General features: G+C 37.4%; 1 protein-coding gene across 13 annotated transcripts in view; it reads right to left on the reverse strand.

Annotated features, from left to right (window-relative positions):
• MAGI1 (membrane associated guanylate kinase, WW and PDZ domain containing 1) overlaps nt 1-15030 on the reverse strand; it is a 687439-nt gene that overhangs the window by 423514 nt on the left and 248895 nt on the right. For all 13 annotated transcript variants that reach the window (XM_044077950.1, XM_044077948.1, XM_044077957.1 and 10 more), the window contains exon 2: nt 4422-4541. Coding sequence is in view for 12 of the 13 variants with exons in the window: in XM_044077948.1 (XP_043933883.1) it covers nt 4422-4541 (120 nt within the window). In the remaining variant the exon portion in view is untranslated. The remainder of the gene's footprint in view (nt 1-4421; nt 4542-15030) is intronic.

The following is a 15030-nucleotide window of genomic DNA, read 5'->3' on the forward strand; positions in this document are numbered from 1 at the left end:
ATCTGACAGAAGATGAAAACAGAGCTTCACTAAGCATGGGAAGCTGGAAAGAAGAACCAGTACAAGCTCTGAAGGGGGAAGAGCAGGGCCAGGTACTTAAACAATAAGAACCAAAACCAACAATCCGACCAGAAAACTAAAATCACGGATAGACTGAAACGTTTAATGTTAAGTAAAGCAAAACAAATAATGTAGTACACAAAAAATTCCAGTAAGCGCTTTCGTTTGGCTTCTGCCAAACTTTTTCCAACTGATAAAATACATCACTTCCTGTGGATTAAATAAACAACCAACTAACGTAATTAATGAATTAAAAAATTGGTAAAATTCAAATGTTTAAAGAAATGTTTAAAGAAACAGCACCAGATTGTCATGCCAAAATACCCATTCAACCCTGATTCACACGTAAAAAAGCAGGTATAAAACAAATATAGAAAAAATCAATCAAATATAAATATCAAAGAAAAACAAAAACAACATGAAATCTTGAAAGAATGGAGACTGTAAACTTGTGTAATATATAAAATGTTTCTACGAGCAATATTAATAATTATTAAATTATAAAATAATTGAGCATATATAAGTAAACAACAATAAAATGTTAACTTTATCAAATAACAATAAAATTCACATTATGAAAAGGCAAACAATATATATGTATATGGGAGAATAAATAAATGTAAATAAATATGTTGAATAGAAAAACACCTGTAATCCTTATCCGTATATAGGTGAGCATGTAGTACAATTATAATGATAAATTATGTATATATATATATATATATATATATATATATATATATATATATAGATATATATATATATAGATATAGAGGATCCCCGCAAGTATGTAAGTAAACCAATTAAAAATATATATACATGTATAAAAACTGTAAAAATTACTATAAAAATATATATTAATATATAAATATATGAATATATAAATATATGAATAAATATAAGTATAAATATATGTAATGTATATATATATATATATATATATATATATATATATATATATATATATATATATATATATAGTATAATATTGTGTTTTAGGTTCAGGTACTTGGCAAGACAGGGATCGAGGTCATGAGAGAAAGAAGAATGGAAAGAATAAAGCATTAGGATAGGAATATATTTAGTGACGCTGGAGTAATGGAATGTGCAACTTAGTTGCTTACAGAGTTAGGATGGTGACATATTACAAGTTAGATCAAGAACTAAAGGCAGGAAAAGGTTGGAGAAAGAGTAAGAGCAATTGTGTATGAGAAAAAGTGCCATGGCTACAAAAAGAAATATGGAAGGAATTAGATAGGGGTACTGGATGCTTAAAGGAGTCAGGAGGCAAACTAATAACACAATGACTACATCAGCAGCGAGGGGGATTCAGAACATCTTGTGTATCCACTTTGTTGCAAGTGTGTGCATCACAGTCCCCTTCACACCCCCCAGTAAGAATTCATTTTCTGTGTCTGTTCCTTGTACAGAACAGCAAAGAATCCTGGGAAATAAACATAGAACAGGATTATGTTTTACTATGGTATAAAAGATCATTTTATCTTAAAACTCCAAGCAATATGCAATCTATCCAATTTGCCCCAAAACAAAAGAGACAGACAAATGATTACTGTTATCTGACTTTAGCTTGTGTATATGCACAGAATAAAATAAGGAGGCTAACTTGAAATTTCAGCTCCCCTACTAGTGAGGTGAGAAGGCCCCATTACTCAGGATCACCAATCAACTACTTACGAAGTCAGCGAATTATTACCACTTTGACTCAAGTTCATCCTCCACACAAGACATACATGTTCTCTAGGTCTGCATAGTTGTTTTTTTTTAGACTCTCTTTATGTGGCACTTTGAATAGATCTCATATAATCCCTCTCTCACTCACCCATCTAGACATTTACATGAACTGCCTTACATTTCTTTTGCCCATTATGCAGAAAGCATGAAGCTTGAAGTTCAATGCTGCTAAGAACCATAAGTAGTCTATAAAGAGGGTCTATATTACATCGTTGATTGCTTAGGTTGTTGAATGCCTAAACGTCAATACCTAAACGTCGACAACTTAAAATCGCAAATGGCAGTTTCCACATAGGGAAACAAGGCTATTGGCCAAAGTGAAAAAAACTTTTTTAAACAGAAATCAAGTGGGGGGGCTTCACCCCTACCCTCCTAACTACATATACAAACTGCAAGATCGCTCTACGTTGTAAACAGGGCAAAATCCACAGAACGGCCAAATAACTTGTTTCCCTGAGTGGAAATGGCTGTTTATGATTTTAATTTGTTGATGTTTAGGCATTCGACGACCAAGTGGGCGACTATTTAATACAGACACTATAAAGATGCTACACATTCACAGTTAAAACACAGTGTGGCTTGGATTACTAACCTTCTCATGGTTGTTGCTATTTTGCAGAGAGCAAACTGTCCTTCTTTCTGCCCACTTTGTAATGTCACTGCTAGTTTTCTCTTCAGTTTATGTTCTTGTGCAGATGGAATTGTAAGTTTCAGTTCACTGCCACTGATGGATCACTTAGTCAAAACTTTGCAACTTCCTCAAAGACTGTACTACATCAGAGATTGTTACACTAAATAAGGGAGTACAGCGGGCAAAGCCCTTTGAATCACAGTGCTTGAATCACAGTGCATTAGGGCTTGCTACCATGTCAGCAAGGGCTAATGGTCTTGTGTTTGCTTATATATTTACTCTGATTAAGAGCTGCATCAATGCAAATTTACTGATGATTGACTGATTGACATTTGTTGACCGGAAAGTCCACTGGGCCAGAAAGCCATTTTCAGTGAAGGCCCAGGGAGAAAAGATCCACAAAAAAATTTAATACAGAGTATTTTAAAAATAAAATAAACAATGAACACAGGCTTTGTAAAAATTACACTGAGTATTAATATAACATACAGTACTTTAGGAATAAAATGCCTTCAAATAAAGATTGTAGTTTGCTTCGAGGTAAACCGTTCTTTAAATACTTAGGAGGTTCTAGCCAATGCCTAGGAGTAGATAGAGAGATTAGAATAAGTTATTTGACATAGAGAAAGTTCTTAGGAAAGTTGAGAGGAGTTACTTACTGGAGGAAAGGAAAGAGTGGATCTGGACTCTAATAATACTATAATCTGTTAACAACTAGCTCTTGATGTTTCTGTGCTTGCCTGCTCCATTCATTCATCCTTTAAAAGCTGCTAGTCAGGCCTGCTGCAATGCTGCATTAGATAGTTACTCTCTTCAGGAAGAAATGACCTTATACCAAAGGGGTTCATGTCATGCAACAGGGAAAGAGAGGGAGAAGTGCCAGCAGAGGATAAAGGCAGCTAGTAGATGCAGAATGCTCCAGTATTTCACCAGTATACAGTCGTTCTACAGCACGTTTGCATGGAATGCACTTTCCCATACACACACAATCCATTTATGTAAGCAGCAATTGAGCAGAAATCCACACCTATATAGACAAAGCACTGCTGACCCTCTTGCCACTAACTATGCCAGCAACACCAATACCTACTGATGTAGTCTGTGAAATATTATTTTTAGTTCCAACATTAACAATACTACTACTTTTGCATTTAAACTACTCCTTTTCAAGAGTTTTGCTATCTCGCTGACCATTACTATTACATGGCTTTAACCTGTACTGGGTCTATTTAAATTATGATCAATCAGCATCACATTTCCTGGTAAACATGTATACAACTGTATAAACATCACAGCTTAATGCAGTCATGCACCACAGTGAAACTTGAACTCAATTTCAAGACAGCATAAAGGTCACATGCAGTTAGCCTACAGCATTTCTGAACCAAAGTGAATAGTGGAACCCGACATCCAAACAGAAAAGAAAGAAAAAGAAAATGCTATGAATGCATCTAATACACACACATTTAATATAATCTATTGACAGCCATAAACTACTCCACAAGTGTGCTTTCACATTAACTTCTCTTCAGCAGATATTGCAGATTAAGTCGGATTCTGTTCCATTTCACATGGAATACAGAGAAATAAAAATTTTAAATGAAGACAGTGGCTCTTTATTACATCCTGTACATTTTCCAGTATAATTATTATTTATTTTTCACACCAGGTGCAAATAACATTAAACAATTTAAGTAACATCATCTATTATTACAGGGAATGCCACTGCTTCATGTACAAATACTAGATGCCAGCTCAACTGCCATGAGAAAAATATTTTCCAATTTATGCATCTCAAGATAAGATTCAACATTACAGGACTTCCACGAAAGTCTAGTTATTTTAGTCAGTGAAACAGAAAGAAGCTGTTATAATCCTATGACCAAATTATTTAAAAAGCTACTTTGGAGAACCTGTTTTAATGGAGTAAGTGAACTAATTATTTTACTCAAAGATGAAAATAAAAGTTTCCCATTACCTTCATATGTTCCTGTTTCAAGTAGGGTTCCACTTTTTTCCAACTCCAAAAACTCTTGTACTGTCAAGAAGTTGTAATCTACACCAGGTACTTCACCTTCTCTGGGAGGGCGGGTGGTGCCTAAGGGGAAAATGATAACCAGAGATAAGTATGACATTCTTTAATAATGCAGATATAAATTTCTTAAATAAAAGCTCCTACAGCATATGTGAGTAAATGGTGGCACCATTAACTGCAATGTCCAATTATGTGCTTTAGTCAAACCAATTAACGAAAAGAAAAAAAAAAAAAAAAAGATCGTGTGCACTATAAATAACACCTTTAAGCATGCTTTGACACTGTGTGTAGAATTTTTCTGTACTGAATTTCAAGATGAATGGTCTTCGTGTCCAGTTAAAGTAATCCCTTATCACAGCCTGGCCAGTGGAAGTAACTTGGTAAGACTGTCACCAATGAGAGAGAGAGAGAGAGAGAGAGAGAGAACAAGACAACCCAACAAGGAAGTATCAAATAGAGTTAAATCACTGTAAAAGCAAGTATATCGGTACAGAGATAAATGGGATTATATAGTTAGAGGAAACAGAATAGCTCTATCCTTAAAGGTTTCTGCTTCACAGTCTTAGGATCTGGGATTCAATAATGACTTTAGCTTATTGCATGTCTGCACAGTCCCCCTTGTTACTCTAGTTTCCTCCTACCTCCACAAGTCATGACAGTGGACTGGAAACTGTCCGTGCACTTTAATGAATCTCAGAATATTTCTGAAACAGACCAGCTTATTAACCTCATTAAAATTTAAATTAAGCCTGATTTTGTTTAAACCTAGTTCCTTTTTGCCTGATTTGCTTTTACTTTAACTTAGGTCCATCTTTGCACCCCTGCAAAATGACCATGAGGCCATCCCCTTGATTAAGTTCAGCCTACTCATTCCTTCAAATGACGGATGTAGCTAGTAACACAGAGGTGGAAGCTGAGTGGGGGAAGCTGTCACACATGCCCTTGCAAGCATCTTAGCCACTGAACGTGTTTGCTGTGCCCTAACACTACCCACTGTTAGTGGCAGGAGCACATGGTCCACAGCAGGATCTGTCTGTACTTCTTCACCCTCTGCATACGTTGCAGCAAGGGCTATTAGCCAACATCCTCCCTGTGCTAGCCTGCCATTAGGGGAACACCTTTATTTTTGCAGGAAGCTACAGTTAAGGTGGCCCAAAAACTACTTCCCTACCTACAACAGGATAGGCATTCCCATCTTCTCTACCTGCGTTTTCAAGTACCTGAGACAATAGTGACACACAGGTTGCCTGGGTCACACAGTCACAACTTTATCCCTCTGTCACTAGTGCTGGCAAATTAACCACAGTTTGGTGGTGCAGCAGTAGCACTGTCGCCTCACAGCAAGAGTTTCTCCCATTCGATTCTCGGCTGGAGCGCCTTCTGTGTAGAGTCTGCATGTCCTCCCCACGGTCGAGTAGCGTTCGAAAGAAATGCGTGAATGGGCTTGCCTTTGTTGAAGGTTGGGTGTCGGGCTGGCACCTCGGCACCGTAAAAATTAACTGCCAATCATTAGTGGACTGGTGTTCCACTGTGGCGACCCCTAACTGGGAAAAACCGAAAGAAGAGCAACAACAACAAGGAGGAGGAGGAGGACAGTACCAAGTGCACAGTACTCTTCCTGAGAGCTGACAAAAGAGCAATGCTCCAGGAGAGACTTGCTCATAGAGTGAACTATTTTGAAGCTGGGGTTGTTCTATGAAATGTAAACCATCTGAAGGAATCTTTGCATTCATACTACACTTGGAATGAATGAGTTAAATCAAGTCAAGAATGTCAGTCTGAATCAGGAAAACATAATGGGAAGACAAACGCAAGTACTGAAAATCAAAGTGGATGCTGTATGAGAAACCATCTTCATTAACAACCTGGATGAAACCAAGATAACACATTACATGAGAAACATCTAGGGACCACTGCACCATACAGCTGATGCAGGAAAATACAACAGTAAGAAGAAATTGGAAAATATTAAGAATACAGCTTACTAAAAAATTAAAAAATTATGCTAGAGGCTTAAATATTAAAAGAGCGAAATAGCAGAAAGCAGACTGCAAACCCAAAAAGTACTCAAAGTAAATGTAACTTAGTATTTTTCTTGTATACAGCTTGTACATCAAACCACCTGTAGTCAAAGTTGTGCACAATGTCTTCTACTGCAAACAGAGATGGACATTAGAACCTGTAAGTTTTAAAAATATTACTGCAATAGAGCTGCAAAAATGGAAAATTCAGACATTGTGTTCTCACTTCAGACATTTTTATACACATTTACTATGACCCCATTTAATTTCTAACCTAATTTTCCTTGGTTAAAATATGACCCATTTGCTTTCTAACCTATTTTTTTGTTTTGTTAAACTGAGATTAAAAAACACTAAAGTGGAAAATACTGACAGTTAATGAAATGCAGCACTCATGTCACTCGAAAATGTTGGTAGCCGAGCAATAAAGTTGTATCAAGGAAGAAAGGGGGGGGGGTTGTTCTTTAAAGTAGATTATACTTCCCAGGGAGGACAGTGGACAGCACCATCTCTCTTTAGCATGTTTCTAAATTAAGTGCCTTGTCAATAACTACTACAATGTGAAACAACGTATACAGTGAAAACCAAAAAGTAAAAGCAATTAAATGTAAAAATAAGATCTAATATTACCATTATGTAGTAAAATGTATGTAGTCTAGTACTAAAAAATAGTAAAATTAATACCAAAATAGTTGCAGTTGGTAGACATGGATTCCTTTTACTGGAAATTCAGAGTTTCTTCAACAAATATCACTTGGTAGCAAGTGTCCCATTCAGTCTACAAGCTGACATTCAGAGTACGGATAAGAAAGCAATGCAAACTTTATTCTACAAATCCTCCCAAGTCTCCAGCTGGGACTGCATTTTGGGTTCATGTACACGGTCTAATAATTTGATAGTGTCAGCCTCTTTCTAACTTCGAGTGAACTTTACCAGAAAGGCAGACACTGCAATGTGAAATGGTTACTGCCGACAACTCAAATGACTAAGCATGTTGATTGAATCGAAGAACATAGCCTTAAAGTCGTACTTGTGCACTAGTAACACACAGCTATAGAGGCCAAGGGCTAATATGTGACAAACTGCAGCTGCATATTACACTCCTAATCTTATTGTGCAATAAAATAATAAAGAACCCCCTTCTATTCGACATATTTTACTGTTTTAGTCTTAATGTTGCTGTTTGCCAATAGGCTACATCAACATGTGTTCGTCAGAATTACTGTTGAGACTGCATAAAATTAAACACACAGCTCACACTCTGCTTCCCATACTTACAAGGGCTGACCAGAACATGACTAACCCGGACATCATACAATGTTAACTTTGTAGTTCTAATACTGCTTCAACGTCTCCAGATTTACTGAAAGTTCTGATTTTACTTCAAAAATTGGTATGGCCACAATTAAATGCAGAGGTAAAAAAGTGTCACATTAATTTTGTGTTACTAAATACATCCAGCTGGCAGTACTCAGATATGATGACTATGTTGCTAAGTGAGGAAAATTAATTATGCAAATATCCTGAAGATCACCTGTAGGAAATCTTGCATTTCTGTTTATATCAGGGCACATGCATATAGTATAATACACTTTTTAACTACATTTGGGTAATACAGTTTATTATGTTTATCATTAGACTGCAGTTAAAGTTAAGATGATGTGCCCATAAGTTTCTCTGAATTTGCACCTAGGACTGTCATACCTGCACAGGTAAAAAGGTAGCCTCAAGTGTCATCACTGGCTGAATGGAAGTAGTAGCTGTGTACCAACAAAATCTGAGTGAAGAGAAATAATAATAATTAAATAGCAAGTACTAAATAAGGGAAAGATGGTCAAAAGAAAACATTTCTGAAATAAAAAATATGCAGACAAATATATGCAGGCTTAAAGTGATGCAAAAAAGGATGAGAACATGGGAATAATAATGACTTTCCAAAGGAAACTCTGGAAGGCAATAATTAAACATAAGAAAGATAAGAGATGCATTCTTCATTGTACTTTGCATAAGCTGACGATTTAAAGTATAAAAGATTGTGAAAAATGTGCAACCTTTGGAAAAAGTATGGAAAATACTAAAGAGAGCATACACTTGCATCTGCTACATACTGAGACACTGTAGGGGTCATGGACCGCAGATCATAAAAGCCAATAAATACTCAGCTGAGTTAGTACAAAGTATAATCATCAAAAAAACTGCAACAGCTGCAATGACAAAGACCATCGGATAAACTGCCACATCATGAATGATTCCATGCAGCGTTATGTCTTGGGGAGCACCTGCACAAAAGGCTCCCTTCAAAATACTTCCCTTTCATGACTTTTCAAACCATGCATATTTAAAAACCTTTCCTGTGAAACTCAGAGGGGAAAAAGAAATAACTACTTAAAAAATTCCCTGCTTACAGCAAAGCTGACTGTAGTAACGGGTTTAACATCTGTTATACATGTTATTAATACCTATTAGATGTAAGTGTCTGCTTTAACAGATAGCACTGAAGCTATGGATTGATTAGTTGTCTTGAGCAAAGTCACAGTGTGCAAAAATGGAGATTGTGAGAATGACAGTGAGGTCTGAGGAAATAGCAAATTAGCAGCTGACTGTCTTGAATGTGCTACAGTGCCTGCTGCTAATAACACAGCTATAAAAAGAACAAGCGTACAGGCTCATTTACGAAATACACAGTTCACAGCAAGTCTCCATCCAGGAATTAAAGGAAGAATAAGCTACTAACTTCTACAGATCAAATCTGCATGATGGAGTGAGGAGAATAGCTAAGGCAGTGAGATGCATGCTAAAGCACTACCGGGGACAAACAGATCCTGCTCCATTCAGGTGTTATAAACTAGGTTTGTTTTTTAGAATCAGATACAATCTTGCACAGCGAAAGGCTGCATCTCACTGCCTGTAGACATCCTGCTGGATCAATAACCGCTAACACTGCCTGTAGACATCCTGCTGGATCAATAACTGCTAACACTGCCTGTAGACATCCTGCTGGATCAATAACCGCTAACACTGCCTGTAGACATCATGCTGGATCAACAGCCGCTAACACTGCCTGTAGACATCCTGCTGGGTCAATAACCGCTAACACTGCCTATCGACATCCTGCTGGATCAATAACCGCTAACACTGCCTGTAGACATCCTGCTGGAACAATAACCGCTAACACTGCCTGTAGACATCCTGCTGGATCAACAGCCGCTAACACTGCCTGTAGACATCCTGCTGGATCAATAACCGCTAACACTGCCTATAGACATCCTGCTGGATCAATAACCGCTAACACTTCAAACAGTATGAAATATGTACAACTCAATCCATATCTGCTAGTATGAAGGGGTGCACTACACAAATACCCAGGGCCACAATCCTCTTGGGTGCCCACCCCCAGTTACTGTAAAAATAATAAATCTGTAACAGGTAGCTTGCTATACACTCCGGCAAACTAAGCTGTATGTGCAACATAAATCATACTTCTAATGAAGTATACAGTCAAACTGCCATGTTGAATAAGCTAAACTGACTTTGGCTGCCGGAGGTTGTAGCTAACTCTGCAACTCCAATCCAAGTGTTTCCAAGGAAAGATTTTAGATTTCAGAGTACTAACCCTGCCCTGCACTAGTGTCCATAGCTTCACTACACCAGCAATAAAAAGAATAAATGAGGTTAAACTGGATATATCCTCCATGTGTGTGTGTGTATAGATTTTATATATATATATATATATATATATATATATATATACACACACACACACACACACACACACACACACACACACACACACACATACGTAACAAGAATAAAATAACGTACATCTCCTGAGCCAAGATTATAGTACCAGTAATTATCATCAAGCAGCCCACCTTGGAGAAGCAAAGATACATAATATTAACCACAATTTCTCAATAATAAAATTGTAACTCAGTAAGGGTATGCAGTGCTACTACTTTTTCAACTCTCAGCATCTAACTTTGTTACTGGAGGAACATAGTGCATCCCAGTATATATTGCTTTCACCAGCTCTGCACTGAGACTGACAGTGTGGTACCTCCACCCAACTTTAATTTCACATATTTCATCACATTTAGGAAAGCAACTATACAAACAGAGCTACTCTTACAGTCACAGTTACTGTAAGACGGCAGCATACAAAAATCTGTGAATACACTACCCTATACATTTATGGCAGCTGTGCTATGTTAGACGTCCATCTATATCGGTGTGTGTGTGTGCGTGCACGAGAATGTGTGCACATGCGCATGTATGTACACACACAAATATATAGCTCTGCCTACCTATCTGTGCATGTGAAGACAAAAATTAAACAAGATAATTATCTTAAAAACAACATATTCCATTGTTCAATTAAAAATGTGACTTTATTAAATACGCAGTCTGGAATTCCTACTGCCCTATTACCATGTGGATGCATATGTTAGAGGTCACCATTTCAATTTCCAAATACACATTAGTTATCAAGTCTGTGTTTTCTCTGTCATAATATCTTTGAGCTGGTAATATTGTGACAGAGACTGAGCTTGCAGAAAAGTACTGGATAGGCAACCTACGAGCAAATACACCTCCTGGTCTAAATGCATGTCTTCCACTGAAGCCTGCTTGTTAAGAAAATGTAGGCTTAATCACTAATGTGTAATTAATATATCACTTGTGGAATCTATGGGCCTGCTCACATCATAATAAAGATCCTAGAATCTTTGAGGAACCTTGTGTTTTTAATCCACTGAGCGACTTGATGGACAATGGACTTTAGACTCCAATGGAGCCTTTTGATTTTGAACCTCCCAAATGAACAACAGAATATGTTGTATTTAAGAGAATTATCTTGTTTAATTTTTGCCTTCACCTAATTCCATAAGGGAAGTATCACATAGATCTAAATTGGTGATTGAGTGAACATCAGTTATATCACCAATGATAGTAGGACTGAGTTCATCCATGGAGACGTTCTCTAGTGGTTATCCGATACAACCAATATGCCTCTTTTTCTAATGGGCACATGTGACATTTCGTATTGTGATTGGACTGTGTCTCTGTTGAGAGCATTACCTGGTTTGATGTCTGCCAGTCACTGAAATGTTTTTGTGGAAAGGGAGACAATTGCTGATCTGTGTTTGTTGCGACTAGGCAATAATTTCTTTGAAAATGTGGGCTTGCTTTCTGTATTTGGTCCTTGGATGTGCTCTTTGAATGAGATCTGTTATGGGCTGTGATTACATAATTTCATCCCATTATGGCAAAGCATCTATTAATTATTTGAAGAGATATATGTGTTTTGTTAGCTTGTTGAATACCTGTTGAGACTGATGTATACAGACATTTGGATTTGACTAATTCTGTAATTTTCTGATTAGTGAAGCAGGATATGTTTTTATGAGAATGATTAAGTCCACAGTATTCTTTAATTCTGCATTTCTGTCAGCTGACTGGTCACTGGATAAATATTAGTTTTATAGCCAATGGGAGTGCAAGTCAATTAAGAAAAAGCTCTTTATTGGCCACTAGGTACAATGAAAATATCTTCTATACCTTTGTGGGCATTTAAGATAGTGTGAATATTACTTAGGGCTAACTGGTCATTGGATGAACAACAGCTTTGTTGCCAATGGGAGCATAAGTGAATTAAGAAAAGCTCCTTATTGGCCAAAAGGTACAATGAGAATACTCTATATACCTTTGTGGGCATAGGAGAGAATGTGAACCATGTCTTGATCATAACTCTATCAAAAAACAATAACTAGTGATGTTTGCTTATATACGATTCTGATGTTTTTAAATCTTACCTGATTATTTGGTACAGTTATGCTTACTTTCAAATTGCTTTCATCAGCATGTTATGTGTAATCCCGAAGTTTTGATTGGTTAATGGACTGTTTCTGTGATTTCTACGTAGTACATTTTGATACTTTATTTGCTGTTGGATGCAAATGCTTACTAGATGTTCATTTTATGCGCATCGCATGAGTGATAGCATTCAAATTCAGCTAGGAAGTTGTCTTGACTGGATATGAAACATAATGAGTACAGAATTTGTGCTGAATTAATTGTGAAATATTCTAACTGTTGATTGGTTTATGCCTTTGTCAGGCAGCAATGAGCATTGAGTTTTAACATGTTGCTCAGTGGATGTTAAATGTCTACATAACCAATAAGGAAGGGATTATGAAGAACTAGGAAGTTATTTTTATTGGTACATGTTTTAGTTACGAATCAATCTGACTAGACTAATATGATTTCTGATGTATGTTGCAGCTTATTTGCATCTTTAAGCTGATTGGTCGAAAGAGTTTTTAATGATTTTAGAATTTTAATTGTTATATCTGAAGAAGAGCTTTACTCGAAAGCACTAATCCTGTTCTACGTCTATTTATAGCATTATACATATTTTATTAAAGTTGTTTATGTTTAGTGCCGTGATGGTTCTGGTACTTTGTATATGTGTGTGTGTGTGTGTGTGTGTGTGTGTGTGTGTATATATATATATATATATATATATATATATATATATATACATATAGACATACACACACACAGACAGATAAGCAGAACTATATGTGTGTGTGTGTACATACATGTATAAACACAGATGTCTAACATAGCATAGCTGCCATAAATGTATAGGGTAGTGTAATCACAGCTTTTTGTATGCTGCCCTCCTTTCCTTGCAGCCACTGTGACTGTAAGAGTAGCTCTGTTTGTACAGTTGGTTTCCTAAATGTAGTGAAATATGTGAAATTAAAGTTGGATGGGGGTACCACACTGTCAAGTCTCAGTGCTGAACTGTTGAAAGCAATATATACTCATGTGCATTACGTTCCCCCAATAACAAAGTTAGATGCCGGGAGTAGGGAAAGTAGTGGCAGTGGGTACCCTTACTGAATTACCGTGCTATTATTGAGAAATTGTGATTAATGGTTTGTATCTTTGCTTCTCCAAGGAATTTCTATTGCTCCAAAGGAGGGGGGTGCTGTGTTTGTGAGCTGCTTGAGGACAATTAATGGTACTGTAATCTTAGCTCAGGAGACAAACAACTTCTCATGATAAATAAACCAAATAAATCCCCTGGACAAAGCCTATACTCATACAGTAGAGTTGTGTACACTTACCATAAATGTAGATGCTCGAGTATATTCACTGTTGCAGTCATTACATTTGGGTAATCTGCTGGCAGGTTGCCCTCAGTCAGCCTGATTAACAAAGTCTTAGGTCCTGCGTTGGTTGCTGTCCCTTCTTCCATGACGTCAGGGGTATAAAACATGCAGCCAACACCATTACATCAGTTTTTCTTGCCCCAGATGTCAGTTACCCCCGAATGGGGAGCAAATAAAATTAAAAACACATATACCTCCAATCCCAAAAGCAAATACACCAAAAGGGCTTTTAAGCATAGTGAAAGAACAGAGGTATTGCCAGAGAAAAATTAGGGGGCTGGAGGGAGGGTAACCAAGACTGCAACAGTGAATACACTTGAACATCTACATTTATGGTAAGTGTACACAACTGTACTATGTTCTTTGTGTTTCACTGTTGCAGTCATTACATTTGGGTAGATTCCCAAGCTATGGTTGGGTGGAGGGAGTTATACAGCATTAGGACCAGCTATAAGGCCCTGCAGGACAGCAGTGGCAAAGCCAGCTCTGGATTTAGAGAAAAGTGGTAAATGGTAATGTTTGGTGAACGTATGAATTGAGCTCCAGTTAGCAGCTTCCAGAATGTCCCTGGTAGGAACACCTCTGAGAAAGGCTATGGAAGTAGATACAGCCCTGGTGGAATGGGATCTGATCCCCTGGGGGATAGTTTTTCCATGGTGCATATAGCAGAAACGAATACAATGGCTTATCCATTTGGAAATGGTTTGCTTTGAAATAGCCTTCCCCTCTGCCCCTGCAGCAAATTCCACCAGCAGTTGTTCAGATTTTCTTTTGAGATTTTGTCCTGTTTAAGTAAAATCTAAGTTGTCTATCTACATCCAGTGAATGCAGAATCCGCTCCCCCTTGTTCTGTGGATTGGGAAAGAAAGTTGGCAAATGAATGGTATGATTAAGAGCCACACTGGATACCACCTCAGGCATGAAGGATGGATTGGTCCTGAGAGATACCCTGTCCATATGAAAAATGATGAAAGGCTCCACTGCCATAAGAGCCTGTAATTCAGTAATCCTTCTAGCTGAAGTAACTGCTAAAAGGAAAGCTGTTTTCCAGGAGAGAAATTTTAAGCCTGCAGTAGCAGCTTGCTCGAAAGGAGGGACAGTGAGCTTTTTCAAAACAAAATTGAGGTCCCAGGCAGGGGTTGGAGCTCTCCTGGGTGGTCTTAAGTTTTTCCTCCTCTGAGATACTACTTTAGCAGAGGATGAAAGAAGAAGGGAGGTTCTGTGTTGTAATGAGCTGAAATGGCTGAGGCATGGACTTTTATGGATGAAAAGTACAGGCCCTTGTGAAGCATCTCAGTTGAGTATTGTAAAATCTGAGGAATGTTGGGCACTGCTGTGCTTAACCCTTGAGAT

The sequence above is a fragment of the Protopterus annectens genome, chromosome 7.part0, assembly GCF_019279795.1.
Source record: "Protopterus annectens isolate FY-2018-M chromosome 7.part0, PAN1.0, whole genome shotgun sequence".
Taxonomy (NCBI): Eukaryota; Metazoa; Chordata; order Ceratodontiformes; family Protopteridae; genus Protopterus; species Protopterus annectens.